The sequence below is a fragment of the Hydra vulgaris genome, chromosome 05 (genome assembly GCF_038396675.1).
Source record: "Hydra vulgaris chromosome 05, alternate assembly HydraT2T_AEP".
Lineage (NCBI taxonomy): Eukaryota > Metazoa > Cnidaria > Hydrozoa > Anthoathecata > Hydridae > Hydra > Hydra vulgaris.
In genome coordinates, this window is record NC_088924.1 from 24,253,191 (window position 1) to 24,272,942 (window position 19,752).

General features: G+C 27.3%; 1 protein-coding gene across 1 annotated transcript in view; it reads right to left on the reverse strand.

The window, feature by feature from the left end:
- Nucleotides 1-1,018: 1,018 nt before the first annotated feature.
- The window catches only part of LOC136080706 (uncharacterized), a 172,441-nt gene continuing 153,707 nt past the window's right edge, over nucleotides 1,019-19,752 (reverse strand). Inside the window, exons 22-29 of the mRNA XM_065797696.1 lie at nucleotides 16,330-16,444; nucleotides 10,480-10,808; nucleotides 10,053-10,248; nucleotides 8,770-9,405; nucleotides 5,651-5,929; nucleotides 1,971-2,240; nucleotides 1,700-1,840; nucleotides 1,019-1,420 (exon numbers count right to left, since the gene is read on the reverse strand). Coding sequence (XP_065653768.1) covers nucleotides 1,164-1,420; nucleotides 1,700-1,840; nucleotides 1,971-2,240; nucleotides 5,651-5,929; nucleotides 8,770-9,405; nucleotides 10,053-10,248; nucleotides 10,480-10,808; nucleotides 16,330-16,444 — 2,223 coding nt within the window. The 3' untranslated portion in view covers nucleotides 1,019-1,163. The remainder of the gene's footprint in view (nucleotides 1,421-1,699; nucleotides 1,841-1,970; nucleotides 2,241-5,650; nucleotides 5,930-8,769; nucleotides 9,406-10,052; nucleotides 10,249-10,479; nucleotides 10,809-16,329; nucleotides 16,445-19,752) is intronic.

Sequence of the window (19,752 nt, forward strand, 5' to 3'; positions counted from 1 at the left end):
CTTATAATCTATAAAAAATTAAAAAAAAGTGTTTTTTTACAGTTGTTAAAGTTTCTAGAGAAAAGTGACAGTACTTTTTTTAATGTAAAACTGCACATGCGCAGTTTCTCAAAGGTCTCACAAAAACCTTGCAAAATTATAAATCAAATAATAAATTTTTATTATTAAAATTAAATTGTTAAAACATTTGTAGAACGTTTTTTAAATTTTTTTACTGATACAATTATCGCTGAAGCGACTATAAAACATTTGCAAAACGTTCTTGCGCCAACTGGAGTTGTTTTAATGCATTGTTTAAAATTTAATAACTTTATTAATAACAATAATAAAAATTAAAAACAAATTGAGCTAGAATAGTAGAAAGAGACAAAGTTGATGTTAGAAATGAAGCTGATTCTTTGAGTTGATTTGAGGACTCTAATCAATAATTAAAAGTTTGAAAACATTGAAAAAGTATTTTTCTCAGAATTAGGTAACTCTGCACATCTAATCGAATTTGGAAAACTCCAAAAGTGATTATTATTTATGTGTACTCAATAAACACATATGACCATCTTAAACGTTAAGAGCATGGTCGTTAGTTTCCATGAAACATTTTGTTAGCGCATTTATTTTCCCAAAACATTAAGAATTTTTTTATCTTATAGTGTTAACTAAGCGCAATCATAGCTTTATCTAAAAGCTATACTTGGAAAGAATAAACTCAATTTTATTTGTTTGAAAACTAAAGAAGATAGTTATACCTTTTGTTTGAAACATTCATCGCCTAAAAATTTAGTATTAACTTGGAAATCCATTTTAATTTTAAAGTTAACAAAACAATTGAGTAACTTAATTACTTAATCAAAAAAATAATAATTTTAAATTAAATTATTATGAACTATAAAGAATATAAACTAGTCTTTTTAAGTTCTTTAGTGTTTCTGATATCTTCAAGATTGTCCAACTTTAAACATGGTTTAAAGTCAAATCATAAAAAGTCACGTAATTAAATTAAATAAATTAAAAAGCTCCGTGCTTTTGTCATAAAGTGTCTCATAAATATCAAACATAAATTAAAAGTAACAGTTACAATAAAAAAGATATTAACATGCTAGAAACCAATATTTGGTTAAATAAGAAAACAAATAAAAAAAACGTAAAAAACTGAAAAAAATAAAAAATTAAAATATTTCTTCCTCTATGTCCATTATAATAACTTCATTCATTTTTTTACGTTTGGTTTTTTTATAATTAATATTATAGGCAACCTTCATACAATCGATAAACTTTTTAAACAAATCTTTATCGAATATTTGATCAATTGTTTCACTTATTTCCATATCGAGTTTGTTCTCGTTCAATAAGTAATCGAATTTCGATAACAAATCTTCGCATATAATGTTTTTTAATTCAACAGCATATATGTTTTTATATTCCACTAAAAGTAAATCATATTCATAACATCCTATTTAAAAGTAATGACATTTATTCAAAATATTGAATTTAAAACTTTACATTATTATTAATGACAAATTTAACATTAATGAATTGATTTATAAAATAAACAAGTTTTTTTAAATTACTGGAGTTTTTCGAAGTAACAAAATACTAAAACATAAAAAATAAATAAATAAATAAAACAAGCTATAGCGAATATAGATATTAAAATAAAGTAAAGAAATCCTTTTCTTTAAACTGCAATCTAAATCATTATTACCTTTTCTGATGGAGTCGTTTTCTAAGAAAGGTTTATGATCATATTCCGCAACTTGTATAATTTTACTTTTTGAGTAAAATTTTCTTTCTGACTGAACTTGTGTCTGCGGCTGTGGTTTTCTTTGTCTATGTTTAAACCAACCTAATGTGATAATATGTAGTCGCTGAAAAGCTCAAAATTTTTATAACTGTTTTTATTCTCATATGAAACATAGTAGAAAAAACTATATAAATAATTTCTATTAAAATAAATTATAAAATTAAAAAAATACCTCTAATGCGTTCCAATATAAAATCAACTATCTCATAAGCATTATTTTGCAACTCAGCATTTGCACAAACCATGCTAAAAGCATCATTTAAAATGGATATGAATATGTTCATTATGATCCAAATTGTAACAACATTGAAACCAAAAAAAAATATTGGGCCAAGAACAATGTTAGCACGTTCATATTGATTAAAACTGAATTTTCCCAATAATAATGAAACTGTTGAAACTATTGCTTCGTTGTAAGTCTTGTACTCACCCATTAATGCACCTAATACAATTTATTTTAAACGAACAATAAAGCAAAAAGCTTTAGATGGTCACAGCCTAATAAACACTTTTAGTTCAATTATAGTTTAAATATTTTTATAAGATTTGAGTTTTTTAAGCAAATATATACATACATACGTACATACATACATACATACATACATACATACATACATACATACATACATACATACATACATACATGTATATACATTTATATATATATATATATATATATATATATATATATATATATATATATATATATATATATATATATATATATATATATATATATTATAGTAAAAGAACATCATTTTCATTTGTGAATGTATTCATTAATATAATTGTTATATTTATATGTGCATTTACACGTATTGGATAACCAAGAAAAATATTAAAAAAATTAGAACATATCAATACACGCAAGTCAAATGCTGATATAGAGATAACTGCTGCCAATATTGCACTTAAATTTTATGATAAAAACCTAGCTAATGGTAGCCATTGAACTGTAACACAAAAACTATATGATGTAAGACGTTTTGACCATAATTGTAATCAGAACCTTCGAGAGGCGAAGAGGGCAAAATGATCCAGGCGCCAAGCTTAAACGGGCGCCTAGCGACCTAAATTTTTATTTTTTTTACAATAAATAGAAAATATTTTAATGAGTGACAATTTGAATTCTACTTAGTTTTTGTATTTAAGGCTGAAGCTTTAGTATTCAAAATAAAACAGCATATGAAAAAAAAAAATTAAAATCTTAAAATCCATGACAATATTTTATTATAAACTATTTCTACAAAATAAAAAATAAAAAAAAGGATTTCGTAGTAGTTGAATTAGACGGAACCGGGTGTATTCCTTAAGCTCATGAACAGTTAGACATGCTAGCTCGTGCTGATTACATGAAAGAAAAAGCATTGTGGTAAATATAACGGTAGCTGATTAAATTTTGCTTTGAAGCAGTCGACACTAATAGCACTAACAAATTTGTTAAGCAGTGCAATCGGTAAACAGTTGTTGAATAGGTTGAAGCGAACAAAACATTTTTGACAATTTCACGATAAAAGCACTACTTTTTTAAATAGTATTTGACCATTGAAGTAAAAAAGATAATTATAGTGTTGGATTTTTCAGGCAAATAAGCGGCCTTGCCTTTACCAGGACCCGGCGAGTTAACAAGAATTTGAGTTTTTGCATCGGGTTTAAGGTTGAAGGAACGTGGATTTTAAACCAAAAGAAAAAAAAACAAATTATTGCTTAAATTGTTGTTGGAAATGTAGAAATTCCATTCAATCCATTAATGAAATTGGCTAAAGTGGTTCTTTAAGTTTACGGTTAGGATTAGTGCTGATTAAATAAGTATTTGGTAAAATAAGTTGATTGATAAATAGTAAGTTTTATTTTGTTTTACAGATGATAGTTAAAGGTTAAATAAGTATGTTGATAATTTAAAAGGTCTTTGAAAATTTTATGTAATTTTTATATATATATGTTGGTAGCGCCCTTGCCTCAGAAGCAAGATAACTCTGGCTTTGAAGCCATCTATGAGCACCTTATTAACTGATCTCTTGAGATCGCTTAGAAATGAAGTACTCTGTGATAAGAGTATAGTATCTTCTTTGAGTAAAAAAAAACTCAAAAAGTATTATAATTTTTGTGGTTGCTAATTTAAGAATAAATGTTGGCAGCTCTTTAACATGCCACGGAAAACCTGGATCTAACCATAGAGCAGTACGTTTAATTAGAAAGCTGCTGAAAGATAAATAAAAAACTTAAATGGATTAGGAGCACTTGGTTTCAAATTTTCCAAGAAGCTGTAGCTGTAACTGGACCACCAGGATTTAAAACTGAACTCGCTACTAAAAGTAAGCATAAATTGAAGTGTTTTCATAATAAGGCATCAAACATAGCCCATTTCCACAAAAGCCTAACAAAAAAACTCAAAGTAAAAGTTTTTAGTTTTGGTTTAGAAAGTCTGACCCAGCAGATGGATTCAATATTTGAGACAAACATGATGGTTTGAAATACGTTTTTATTCATCTGTTTGGATGATGATGATCTTTCAAAATAAAGCTTGCAACCTTGCACGGTTTAATCTAAGAGATGCGATAACAAAGAGGATATCATTGAAAAAGTTTCAATCATATCCTCAAAACAAACTCAAAACAACTTTCAAAGCGCAGAAATTCACTGCAGCTACTCAATTAAACTTTCAAGAAGAAACTTGAACTCCATTTTCCATACACTTGCGTTATGCTCTAGATAATCAACACTGATTGTGTGTCAGTTGCTGAGGGTGAGCTATTGTAAACTCAAGAATATAAAAAATTCTTTTTATACTCTTTTTATTTTTATGTCAGTGTTGATTGATGAACAGATTCTCAATCCAGAGAAGTAACACAGAAATACAATGTGCTGTATCAGAAAGAAATAATTACTGTGTAAAACTTTTAATTTAAAAATAAGTTTTCGGTTTGAAATAAGGGTGTAGTACTTTATTTTTGACCTGGGCACCATTGAAGGCTTTGATGGCAATTGGCATTAAAAACCTTTGATCAGTAAAAAGAGTAAGAAAGTCGATTACAATAAAATAAAGAGCATCTAAATTGGACAATCAAAGTTTTGAAAAAAGTAGTTTTCTCAGATCTAAATTGAACCTATTTGGAAGTGATGATAGACAACACATATTGGCACAAGAAATGACATTCGCTACAAAATGTTTGCAACTATAAAATATGTTGGAAGTGAGAATGTTCAAAGGCATCGTAAAAACAATTTATTATTATGCTGAAGAAACAATGCTACAGATTTGGATATTTCAGCAAATTGATAACCACAAACATACATCTAAGCTGTTGGTTCTTAGCTTTAAATGTGAGAGTTTCAAAATAATAGGGCATATACCCAATAGTTCTAATAATTCTTAAAAATAGTTCTTGGAAACGCAAGAATTTCTAGTTTGAAAGCATATATATTACCTACTTGACCTGCTTGTCAATTACTAATCAATTGATTTAATGTCACACGGTTGTGCGGTTGTTATCACTGCAAAGGGTATGGCAACCAATTATCATTAAAAAAAAATAATTTGTCTTTTATAGAAAATGGGACTTCAAATTTTTCTGGTAGCAAAAATTGCTGCAAACCTTGGCATGTATAAATATAACAATTACAAAAATAATAAATATAAAAAATATATAATTAGATATAAAATTTGATTAAAAAGTAAAATGACCAAAAACACAGTTGAATAAAAAAAAACTGTTAATACAATACCTAATAATATATTTACAATAAATTTATACCGAATCATCAAAAGAAATTAATTGATTAACTTATTCATTTACATTTTACTTTTTTTATTAGAAATAAATCAAAAATAAAAAAAAATCAGAACTTTACCAAACGCAATATTAGAAAAAGTAACAAATGAACACAAAATGATAAAGAACACCATTCCAAACATTGATAAAGGATACCAAGCAGCTTTTAATGTATAAGATATCATTAAAACATGATGATTGAACTGCAAAAGTTTAAGGAACTTTAAAGTCACGAAGAACACAATAAGTGAAACAATGCAGACATAAACCCTGTCACAGTAAGAAGCAAATAGGAAGTTGATAAACACTTGTGGTTTTTTATCTGGAAGCCGTTGCAATAAAACTTTGGCCAAATAATCTTGAAATATCAATATATTTTTATGTAAAATAAAGTAGAATACTGAATAATTAAATATACAAAATGTAAATATGTATAACACTTGTAAATCGATAAAAAAAAAAAAAACATTAATATAATACATTAATTTCTGGTCTTATTACAGTATTTAGCTAGTCTTATTACAATTTTTTTTAGTATAATATTTATCCGCTGATTATCATATTATTACTATTATCAAGGACCTTTTATGTGATATTATCTTACATTCATTACTCAGCTTTGTTTAAATTTTCACACGCACAATTTTCGTCTTTTATTATTATTCAGAGAATTTCTTATATTCTTCACTACATGTTTAAATCTTGACATTTTTGCAGGCAATATTTTTCTATTTTTTGCTACAATATATTACTTGATTTTTAGTGATGATTTTAAGTTGTGCGATTGTTCATTTTCTTACACTTTAGATTGGTTAACAAAATTCAAATGAAGTATTCATGACAGCGTTAGAGTTTTTTGAATACTCTATTGTGTTTTATTTAATTTTAAAAGGGTTTTTAATAGGGTATATTGCATTTTAATTGTTTTTGGTTTGTTTATGCTGGAAGTACCTATTTGGTTTAAATGGTCTTAGGGGGAAATTTATTAGCATTTTCTGTTTGCATACTTTAGTTCATACTTCTTCCTGTCATAAGCAAGGTTTTTGAATCTTTAATTAACTAACACTTAACCTCTCATCTAGAATATAATAACTTACTTTCTGACCATCAATATGGATTTCAATCTTTTCGTTCTATAGCTGATTTGCTAACAGTAATATCCGATAGGTTTTATCAAGTATTAGATAATGATAGCATTAGATAGATGATTTATCAAGCATTAGATAAGTGGAGGGATTAAGGCCATCGCTCTTGACATTTTTAAAGCTTTTGATAAAGTTTGGCAAGCTGGTCTTCTCCATAAGCTTTCTTATTACGGTGTAACTGGTAACATCTTTAAAATTATTGAATCCTTTTCTTCCAATTATAGTATAAAAGTTGTCCTCAATGGACAGCACTGTTCTTCATACTCTGTAACCTCAGGGGTTTCTTAAGGTTCTATCCTTGGCCGTATACTTGTTTAAACTTACATTAACGAACTTCCAGATATTCTCACATCTAAGGTGGCATGGTTTGCTGATGATACTACCATTTATTCTTGTCACGATAAAAAGCCAATCGTTATCACAATATTTTAGATCTTCCTATATTTATGAACAATAATGTTCTCGAGGAGTCATTTACTCTTCATCTTATACAATTAACTTTTTCTTCCGATCTTTATTGGAAACGATATATCAAATATGTTGCAAAATTAGCATCTGCTAAGGTTGCATCTCTATATCAAGCTCGAAGCTTTCTTACTTCGAATTCTATTCTCTATCTCTATAAATCTCAAATACGGCCTTATATGGAATACTGTTGCCATATCTGGGGCGGATCTTCTAATGATGCCCTTTTCCATTTTGACAAGGTGCAAAATCGCATTGGAAACATAGTTGGACCTGCTCATGCAGCCAACCTCCAACCATTATCACATCGTCTTAATGTTGCTTTGGCCATTTGTAGTGAGTCCTTTTTTACGGATTTTTACGTATGGATTAGGCATAAGTTGCAGGGTAAAGCATAAGTGGCGATGATGTTTCTCTGACAAGATAAACTTGTTATAAGTGCTAATTCTTATCAAAATGCCAGTAATAATAGACGCAACTCTGAGGAGATGTTTATTATTTAATCAATACACAAATTATGTTTACACATTAGCATTAATCTTTTTTTTCCATTCTGAGGCCTTACATTGTAGTATGCATACTTTTTATTTTGTATTCAACTTTTTGTTTTATTTTTTTGTTTGGTGATATATTTTTTGTATATCTTCGTTTATATTAGTAATTGTAAAACAATTTATTGTTTATTATTATTGTTAGTACTGTTTAGGTGCATTGTCTGTCTTATTTATTTTTAAATACTGTTGACAAATGTCAAAAAATGCTTTGTTAAAAAAGTAATTCTCCTTTATTCTAATGTACTTATTTTCTTCCCTCAGGCGTTAACTGCTTGTGTGTGACCATTTGGCGAATTTATATGCCAAAGTTTTTAAATAAATCATAATTAAATCAACAATTAACATTTTATTTTACTTTATTTTTTCTCAAATCATATTTAATATTAAATTTAAAAATGTACACACAATATTCAAAAACTTAAAAAATATTTCTTAAAAATTAATAGACGGTTTGCTCAAATCAAAACCCTTAATCAAAGTTTGTACATCAGCAGCTAAATAAATCAGTACTATATGTGCACATTAACGGACACCATTCATTAAACAAATCAATTAATAAATATAAACTTTTAAATATGAACAATGTACAAAAATTTGAAATTATTTTATTAATTTTTTTCTTTCTTTATTTAAACTGTCAAGAATAAAACATAAACCAATCTAAGTGCTGTATTTACAGTTTAAAATTTCCGGAAAATTTTGCTCAAAATTATCTGAAATTTTTAAACAAATTTTATTGCAATAAGCTTAAAGTTATTATGTAGTTTTATAATCTTATGTAGTTTTATTATGTAGTTTTACATGTAGTTTATTTTTATATGTAGCTTATTATGTAGTTTTATAATATATAGTAGTTTTATCCATTTCTTTACAAATATGTCTTTTATCATTAAATTGTAGGATTATATTGTTAAATTGTAGTATTTGGGTATTTTAAAAATATTCTAACAAAAAATATAAAGTAATAAAAACCCACAAGTGAAAAATGCACATCTTTTAGCCATATTTTCATAGCCAAAATTAAGAAAAAATACCTTTATAAAAAAAAAGTCCTACAGCAATAATACAAAATATTATTAATGCAACTTCCACTAAATTCCAAAACTCTACAAAGTATTTACAACCAGTTCGATATAAAAAGCGAGATTCACGAATAGTAAATAATATAACCATCAAGATTAAAACAATATGTAAACCCAAAAAAACCTTTGATCCAGTCACTGAGCCATACAAATTGAACGTCAGAACAGTAAAGCTAGGAACAACTCCACCAGAAGCCAGAAACTCTAAGGCCATTGTAACCATGTTGAAATTATTAGAAGCAGCATTAAACAAAGCAAACTCAATTAATATAGCTCGCGTTTGTCTATCAATCCATATATGACTTTTAGCTTGAGCAAGTATAACCTGATTTTTCCATTTAGAAAATATTTCTATGACATAACCTCCGCCATAGTAAGTGTCTGAACTAGCTGTATATGGATAGCCATCAAGTTCTTTCCAGGTTTGATACCTCCATGGCATTGTTAAAGTATTAATTGTAGAGTTATAATGTTTTGGAATAGTCCAATTCAAATCAAAATCTCTTGTTTCCTCTAATGCAGTTTTATATGGAGACAAACAGTTTATAGCAATGAACTCAGAAATTGAGTCAGCTTTTGTACAAGAGTCTAAAGAGAAAAAAAATGCTTTTTCTTTTAAGGTGATTTTTTTTAAAATATATCAGTTGGTCTAATAAATATAAATCAAACTTTTTGTAAAAATTTGTTTTTTAATTTTTTGGTTTCTGGTTAAAGTTATATATATAATTATTAATAAATTATAATATTATATAACCCAAATAAAATATAATATTATATAACCCTTAATAAAATATAATATTATATAACCCAAAGTTATATTTTAAGAACTCCTTTAATTTTTTTTATAAATTTTTAAAAAAGTTAATGAGATCATTTAAAAGTAACTTTTTATTCAAAAATGATAAAAATAGTATCAATGCTACTTCAAAACTTGGTAAAATAAAAGGAAGAAAGTAAAATAAAACACAGTTTAAATATCAGTAAAAAGAAAATTGTTCAACAAAAATCGGGGGAAAGAATTATATAGAATAGCCTTACTAAGCACCTCTAAACAATATTAAAATACCTTAGTATGCAGTTGTGTGATAAAAATAAACTAAAGATTGACTAAAAAGCTTTTATGTTTTAAAACAGATCACTGAACAATAATTAATAAAATGATTTTCATAACAATGCACACCAGTCAAATATTATAATTTTTATGAACAATAAAAAATACTATGAGTAACTCTTACTTGGCTTTATGCGGACTTGTCTAATTCGTATTCCATTCACAATTTTTGAGGTAAGATCATTTAAAAACAGTTTTCCAGGAAAATCTTTCATATCTGTATTGATGTAAAAATCACTCAAGTTATACCAAGGTTCAGGAAAAACTTGAGGTAAAAAAAATTCTTCTACCCAATGCCAAAAATCTTGTGAGGATTGAATCTATTTGCACATTTTTGATGTAATAAAAAAACTTTAGACAACAATAAATTATCAAAACAATAAGGAGAATAAAAAAAATCGAAAAGAAAAAAAAAAAAATGTATTTGATAAAAATATAGCTATGCTCATTTAACCTAAAAAATACAATTAAAAACATATTTTTTTTTATAAGCCTAGATTTTTTAATATACTATTACTTTTAAAGTTTCCTTTTAAAAGCAACAGACAAACCTGATTAAATACTTTTCTTTGAAACAATGGGATGTTTGGATTTGCTGGCAATCTTAATTTCAAATTGAAAAGTTCTTGAACATCGCGAGTTTGATAAAAAGTTTGACTACTATGTGATAAATAACCTATAAAGAACACCAAGCATGCATAAATAATGTGCAAAAAAAGTTCTGTAACTACAGCGTGCATCTTCTTGTGCTTTAGCCTTGTCTCTCTCATCTTTTTTACTGTAGAATAATCAAGAGGCTGCATTGTAATGCAATCACTATCAATTTTTAATTTATCTTTTGGCTTGTGGAGCCAGTTTTCATCAAAAGCTAATCTTTTACCTAAATTAAAGATTGTTATAATTAGTTTTTAATTAAATATCTTTTTTACAATAAGCTATAAACTATATGGTTTATTTTTTCAAAAGACAAGGTGAAAGTTAACGAAGCCAATTAAATTGATATTTTAGTGCATACCCGAGATGCTCAAAGATTAATAGGGCAAGTTGCTGTAAAAAAAGGTGTCTCTAAAATATGAGTCATATTTAAAATTAAATAACAAAGTTAGAGAGGTGTAAAGAATGAAACAGGGTAATTAGGTCGAGATTAAATCCCTTATAGAAATTGTGAAGTGCCTGAAAACACTAGTTTAGTGGATTGAGGCAAAAGAGATCTGTAAAAAATCTAGTGTTTCAATTAATTAAAAACGAGAAACTTTTAAAACTAAATTCCAATAAGTGCTAGCTTGATAAACTTACAAATATTTTACAGTTTTGCTTGTTTTAGGCATTAGACATTGAAATTTTTTTTTTAGATGAGTTTTTATAATCTTTTTTTAATCTATTATAAAATGATAAACAATGTATTCCATGTATACCCATAGGAAAAGTGGGAAATTGACAAAAGGCAGGGTGGCCAGCTACTTTGTACAGTTAAATTTCCTGACTTTAGTCAGGATAAAGTCAGGAAATTCTATTTTTAGTTGTAAGTTTTAGAATTTTTTAACTCTTGTTTGTGAATGCTTCCTAGTTTAATTTTAAAGATATTACGAAGTAAAAAATAATATAAAAGATATGTTATATATTGTATATGTATTTTTTATTTTTTTTATATTCTTACATGATATAAGTTGCACGATAGTAATTTATGTTTTAAACTTTTCTATATTATTTTTATAGGAGGTACTTTACAAGTATTTTCAAATGGAAATAAATTCAAACACTTGAGCAGATTGAGCTTCAAAATTTATAAATATAATTACTGAACTATAAAGATAATTTTTCAAGTGAATTAGTTTATTTCATTTTGGTGATAGCATTTTTAATTCTAGTTCAATCTCACTATATCTTGGTGATGATGTTGATTTAGCTTTGTTTTATTAGTATTTAATTCCTTAATTTTCTGCAGAGCTAATTTTTTATCAACACAGTCTTGTTTTTCTCACAATTTTTTTTCTCTTTTTCGTTTTAATGAATCTTTGTAGTGTGAATAGGACATGTTTACACTTTTTAACAGATTATAAAATAGATTTTACTACCTCGAATACATTTTCTTTAAATAAAGTTTGGCATAAGAGATCTCGTAACCTTTTCAAGTTCTTTATATAAGAATGGTGCTAATGGAGAATCTGACTGAAAAAGTCGTAAGAAGGCCCTACAAATTATGCCAAATATCGAAAAAAGCATTTTTAGCAGGCATCACAAGATTATTGACAGCATCAGTAACAATGTTTACCATATAACTATTTGGTAGTTTAGACTGCGTGACATACAACAACACGTTATCATAAATATCTAAAGCTCTTTGACATATTTTCAAACCATCTTGTTGATCAAAATTTTAGAGAAAACCTATCACTTCCACGAATTGTTTGATAACCTGCCCAACAAGCAGGACAATCATGAAAAAGTTTACAAAAACATCTGAGTACTGCTGGGTATATATTTATACATATATGTATACACGTGCTTAATGGGTATATATTTATGCATATATGTGTATATATATATATATATATATACATATATATATATATATATATATATATATATATATATATATATATATATATATATATATATATATATACATATTTATCTTTATAAATATATATACATGTGTATATATATATATACATATTTATATTTATAAATATATATACATAAATTTATATATATACACAAACTTATATATATACATAAATTTATATATATATATATATATATATATATATATATATATATATATATATATAAATTTATATTTTTTTACACTCCATTTCACCTTTTTATGACCTGCTTGAAATGCACCATATAAAACATGCAGGCCACAGGATCCCACTTCAAGAATATATGTTTCAAACTTTTTTCCAATTATTTAGAATTTCAAAATATTTCAAATTCACATTAGGTCCATCCATAAAAATTTCTAAAATTTTGGCTTAAAGATTTTTTATTTAAAACCATTTTACAAATCATTTGCAGATGTATGACCAAGAAACACTGATGAAAAGTGTCTTGTAGTCACATAGTTACGAATAACATCCCAATAATGAATGCAAATATCCATTGGATCTTTCTGATCAGTTTTGTTTAAAGACTTATTAAAATGTACAACTATGTGTGTAGAGCTAAAAACCTTTTTTTTAAACAAGATCACGGAACATGGGGCAAGACCATGTGTGATGTCATAGGCTACTTTAGTTTTCCTAATAGTCATTTTTTAGCTATAGAACTGTCAGAAACTTAGAATGAAACAGCTGTCCTATTTTCGAAAATGATCTGTAACAGAAAAGTTGCATAACCTGTTGAGCCCAAAGTATTTTACTGTTAAGTATTGAACGTGTTAAACCATATATAGCCATAAGTAAAGAGAAGGGTGGTACTGTTGTGCTGGAAGAAGTTGTTGAAAAGATTCGCATTAATTAAGAAGATTTGACTACATAGAAGCTAATGCTAGTTATTTAAAAGCTATTAAATTTGACGATGAAACAAGTTGCTTGTGATACTGTATATTTCTGTGACTTGTTAGAAAAATAATCAAATACTGTTGGTTGGCTTTTTAAAGATATTTTTTTTAAATGCTTTACATTTTTTTCATGACATTTGACTGCCATTATACCCATATTATAATGTCCTTCCACAAACATTATACATACCCTTTATTTTATCATCAGCTCTCTTAAGCCAACTCCATGATGGATGATTTTCAAGATTGATTCGGTCATTATCAAAGTAAGTTATTTTAGACATTTTTACTATTTCTATAATATTTACCTAGAAAAAATTAACATTATATTAACATAGTTTAATAAATATTTAAAAGATACGTAACAAACTTTAGGTAATAATAAAATAGCATTCATATTTTATTTTTTAATACAAGTTTATTGATGTATGGCAAAATAAATATAAATTTTCCTTTTATATGATGGTTGTGTGAGAGTTTGTAAAAATCAAAAAATTTTGAAAAAGAAATTTCTTTCCCTTACTTCCACAGACCATTTTTACAACTGTTTTACTTTTCTTGTTGCAGGCCAGCAAAATATACGAGGCTTCTTATGAGAGACTTTTTATGAATAGATAAGAAATGTTAAGAGAGGCTGGTTGGCATATATAAAGTATGTATGCAGTATAATCACTGATTTTTGTCCTTGATGTCTGTACCCTTTCTATGACTCCTTCCTCTCTGCAACCATACCATTACTTATTAAAAAAGAGCCTGCCTTTCCCCCCTCCTTCCTCCTTCCTTCCTGGTAAAAGTGAAAAAGTAAGAGTGAAGTCTAAGTTTTAAGCGATTTCAACATTTTAAGTCTTTGGGTACTATTTACTTTACAACTATCACTATGTTTTTTCAAAGGTTGTCATGTCTTATTTGCTTCTATTTCTTGGCATTAAATATCTAATAGCTAGCTGAGCACATATATATGATTCTCTTTGCTCATGTGTGTTAAGATGGCTTGAAGCTTCAGTTCTGAATTTGACACATTTGTTAACCAACTGAACTTCAATAGAATAGTTTAGAAAAATCTTCAAATTGTGTCAGAAGTAAGAGTACAGATAAGTGGAGGCTCAAACTTAAGTTTCATGACGTGAGGTCTGATAATTGATTAGTATTAGGATTTACTTCTAATGATTTTCTTAATCTGAGACTATTATCTCTAACTTGAGTTACCTCATCTCTTGCAACTCCTTAAGAATTTATAAGAAATTTCAAGTATCTGTTTACAACCTCTTTTCTTTCTACTACATTTTGGCTTTGAAGTGTGATTTTCAAATTATTCAGAAGGTGCATATCACAATGGTCACCTGATTTTTGGCATAACAACATCTAAAACACTTTTGCTCTGAGTTTCAAGAAGTTCTAGTTGACTAAAGACTTTTTGATCTCCCAACCCAACTTAATTAACTTAAGTAATAAACCAGGAATGTAAATAAACACTAACAATAAAATTCAAAATTATTCTTAGATTCTCCATGTTTTCAACAATAAGGTCATGGGAGACCCAAATTCTGCAAAAATCAAGTGCTGTTGTCAACCAAATTAAAAACTTTTATAATCATTGTATTATAAACTGAACATGTTTGATTCAGAGAAAATTTATATTAAGTTTGATTATTAACTTGAACTATATTCTGTCCACTGCCATTTTTAAATGTTGAAGAGCAGCTGTTTACATAAATTGTTTCAACAGTTTCATGGTGTACATAATCCTGCATAAAGTTTTCTACTTAAATAGTTACCAGTCTTTCATTTTATTTCATTGCTAGTTATCATTGTTGTTTTATTTTGATTATTTTAAATAATCTCCTATCTGCACCACCAACATGAAAAGTTTCGAAGCTATTAACTTCTAATCCTCTGAGAATAAAAGTTCATACATTCTGAACCGCATTTGTACTCTGATGAAAAAAGTAGTTCACATTTGAAAAATAAGATGTCCACAAGCCTGTCTAATTTTCAAATAAAAACCTATCTTTTTCGGCTTTTTTTTCCACGTCCAATGCCAAAATCAACAGCTTATTTCCATAATGACTTATTTTTTAAATTATTATTTTTCATGAATTATAACAGAATATGTAAAAAGTGCTTTTAACCAAGGACCAAGTAAAGCAGGTAATATATTTGTTACTTGCTAACTATTTATAGTACAGTTCTTAATATTTTTCTCATCAATTTTTATTAAAAGTATATCATATCTGAGCATACATGTAGGTGTTGATAACTTCATAAAAAAAATATGTCTGCTAGGGTTTTCCTTTTGAAGTATTATAAGGTATTATAAAGTGCTGATTACCTTTTAATGAAAAAAAAAAACTCATACAAACTATTATTGATAACCAAATAAGTGAAATTATAATCAAGCTCACATCAAACTAGTTTCATTATTTAAAATTCATTTATTTAAAAAAAGAAGTTATATTTTTTCACTACTCTTTTATCTAAAAAAAAAAGTACATTGAATCTAATACTACTTTAGTCAAGTTATATACAGTAATACTTCTTATACAGAACAGTTTTTTCCGAGTTATTATATTACTATAATAAAATAAACAATTTAATAAATGGTCATAAAAAATTATATTTTTAGTGAAAACTTTGTAAAGGCCACTGTACTCATATAATTATGTAATAAATTATTAAAAATTAAAAGAAAAGGTACAATCAAAAAATGTTAGATTTTTATTAAATAATTATTAACAGAATAAAATTTATTGAGGTGCTAAACAAAAATATGTAAACAATATATTGTTACACTGAAAACTGAAAAATTTGGAGTTGGTTGATTTCAAGTTGGTTGCAATCATTTGAGGTACAAGCAATTGCAGGGCAAGTTAAAGAATTAATTTTTTTTGTTAAATACCTTGCTTCTCAACTTCACTATTTTCAGTTTCATCTTCAGTCTTTTTTACAACAAGAACCATAACAACAACCACAACAAAAATTTTTAATGGATCCAATACAAGTATACTTTTAACCTAAAGTCATAAAAGAACTTAAATCTATCCTGTTAATCAAGAAACATCAAAATATAAAAAAAATAATAAAAAATTAAAAAAATTGGAAATAACTAAGAAAATAAATCTGTAATCGAAATAGATAAAAAACAATATTTAGGTGATTCAGAAAACTATTTACAACACTATTAAACAATACAAAATATTATTATTTAAGTTTAAGAATATATAAACATACTATAAAAACAAAAATTTTTTATAATATATTCACTAATATTCACTCTTTGTTTGATAACTGGCAAATCACAAAGCTGCACTAAGTTCTACATCACTTTCTACATGTTCATATCTTAAATCTTTTCGAATTTTGTGTTTGTAACATACCACACACCTTCTCTAAGCATACATCTTTTTTTCAGATATTGACACATATGAAGGAAACAATTGGTCAAGTATTTGTAAAGGGTTGTTTGCTACTAATCCAGAGTGATTTTTTTGCATAAAAATAAAGTTATAAATTTACATAAAAAATTGAATAAAAATCTTCAGCTTTTTAAAATGATATTTAGGGGTGGCTCAATAGGTTTTAAATTTTACACGGAAATTGGTTTCATGAACTTTTTTTGAAAAAATCATATCACTGCCAGGCTACATATTTTGCATTAACAATACATATTAATCAAACTAATTTAATCATATTAATTAACAAATTTGAAATTAATAACAGTACTGAAAGTCTATGACTAAAATCTATCAAACCTGAGAAAGTCAATTTATTGGAGTACTCTCCTGATGTCCCTCAAAATGTAACGATTTTTTTGCTGTTTTGAATTGTTCTCTGTGTTGTTGCACAATGTGCAGAAGAAATTGTCTCTGCTTCTCGCTCTTGGTCAGTATTTTATTATACTGTGTGATTAAAGCTACACCTCTTTCAGCACAGTCATTAACAACTCTCATTCTATTCACTCTGTCTTTAGCCTTTTTGTAAATGTCATCTGTGTCCCAGCTAACTGGATCAATGTCAAACAAAGCCTGTTCATCAATTCCCAAAAGTCGAAAGAATGCTAATGTTTTTGATGTTACAAAATCTTCAATCGACTTCAAATGAATGTCATTAACATTTCCCAATCTTTTTAGGTTGTCTTTTTGTGGTTCATTATTCAATCTTTCAATCATTTTTTGTTTTGTTTTATGTGATACATTACTTGAAAAGAAGCTCAATCCAATGAGTTCTTCGCTCAAGTACCATAAATGGCGTTTTAATGCAGCCGTTGCCTTCTCTCCAACTTTTTTGTTAATTATTTTGTACGATTCAAATTTCTTCATTAATTTCAAATCATTAGCAGGTGCTTTGGAAGCAAATGGACTAGAAAACCATGCAGACATGTACAGAAGAGTTGAAAACAGATTGAACTCCAACAGGGATTTCTCTTCCTTTGTAGTAACCCTGAATTGCTTCCAGAACATGTACATTTTTATACAGAAGATGACCTTAACCATCCACCGTGCGTGATGAAATGCACCTGGCACATTCAAATGTTGTCCTCTAGGAGGGATATTGCCAAGAAACATTATTTTCAGTTCCAAAAATTCCCTATAACCATCTCTTAGTTGGCTAACAGTTTGTAAACAATTTTTTACGAAACGAACAGCCGCATGTTTGAGATCATTTAAATAAATATTGTTTGGACCACTGAACAAGTTTTCATCAAGACATTCAAATTCATTTTGATCAATATAGTTCTAGTTGTTTTTGAACCGATTGAATAACAAAATATCTGGTCCACTAGATGGGCCAAAAAGACACTTGAATACATCTGACACAATAATTTCATCCATATGATAATGGCATGCTAAGTGCAATAGATTTTTCACTAATAATTTTTTGATTAATGTACACGCTCCAGAATGACAGCCGGTGTTACTCAATGTAGTATCGAAGCACATTCCGACAATTTCTTTTTTTACTCCCCATTCTGTTAAGCTAGAAACTGTGCCATCCGCCATTGCTGCACCTGTTCTGGTCACAAGTTTGGGAACTCCAAGCATAGTTATATGAGTAATTGTGTACCACTGCTTCACCCAATTTCTTTCAATTTCATACAATGCCACCATTTGGTCACTTTTGTTAATGCTAGAGGCATATTTTGATTGCAATCATCAATATTTTGATTGTAATCATCAAGCTAAAGAAATCTGCTTTTTTCTACAAGCTCTAAAAACATTTTTAGTTGCATCAAAAATGCAAGTTGACGTGGTATATACATTTTTCAGGGTTCCACCAGATTAAAAAATTGAAACTCCAGGAATGTTGAGGACTTTTTTATAGATAGCTCAAAATAACACAAAAATACTTATATTCGTTATATTCTTTGTACAAAACTATATATTCATTTATTCTCAACTTTTTCTTTAATAGAAGTAAGCAAACCTTTTTGGTATTTGCAAACTGTTCTTATGGTATCTGTAGAATTAGCAATGAAACTGATGAAAGCTCATAATAAGAAAACCAGTTGTCAATGAATAGTCTGTAGCCCTGGTCAAGTAAGCCATCCATAAAAAAGCATTATAACTTTTTATCGCAATATAGCGATAATCTGAACTTTGATTATTAGTTACCATTGACTATTCTACAGTAAAAGAGCATCAATCAATGCAGGCATTTCTATTTCAAAATCTAATTCTAACAATTCTGGTTCTGAATTTTCTCTATCAGAACCATCAGATAAACTACATTCTTCTTCTGAAACCTGACTCAACTCTTTGCTTTGATATATTTTTTAACTCTTGATAAGCAAATGTTCACTTTTTGATACTGAATTTTGAACTAAAAGTTTCTTATACATTATATTAAAAATAGAAGTAAACACATGTAAAATTGAATTATTGAGACAAAAGCTCAACTATTATGCAGTAATTAATCTTGTGAAAAATAGACGTATCAATACTGAATATAATAATAATAATAATATATATATATATATATATATATATATATATATATATATATATATATATATATATATATATATATATATATATATATATATATATATATATATATATATATATTAAAAGAAAGCGAGAAATAATATGTTGCCAGAAACTATTAACTTCATTATGAATATTGATAACAATGATCACTGTCCGATTGATCAAAAGGAAGTCTGCAGAAGTATGTTTTTATCATTGACATACTATTTCAGTAAACGTTATACCTAAATATTAGCCTTTGAATAGTTGTTACAGAGGTTTAGTTATTACGAAAATGAGTTGCGGTTTATATAAGACAACTGGACACAAATCAGAAAGGGCTAGTTTAGTTGGTG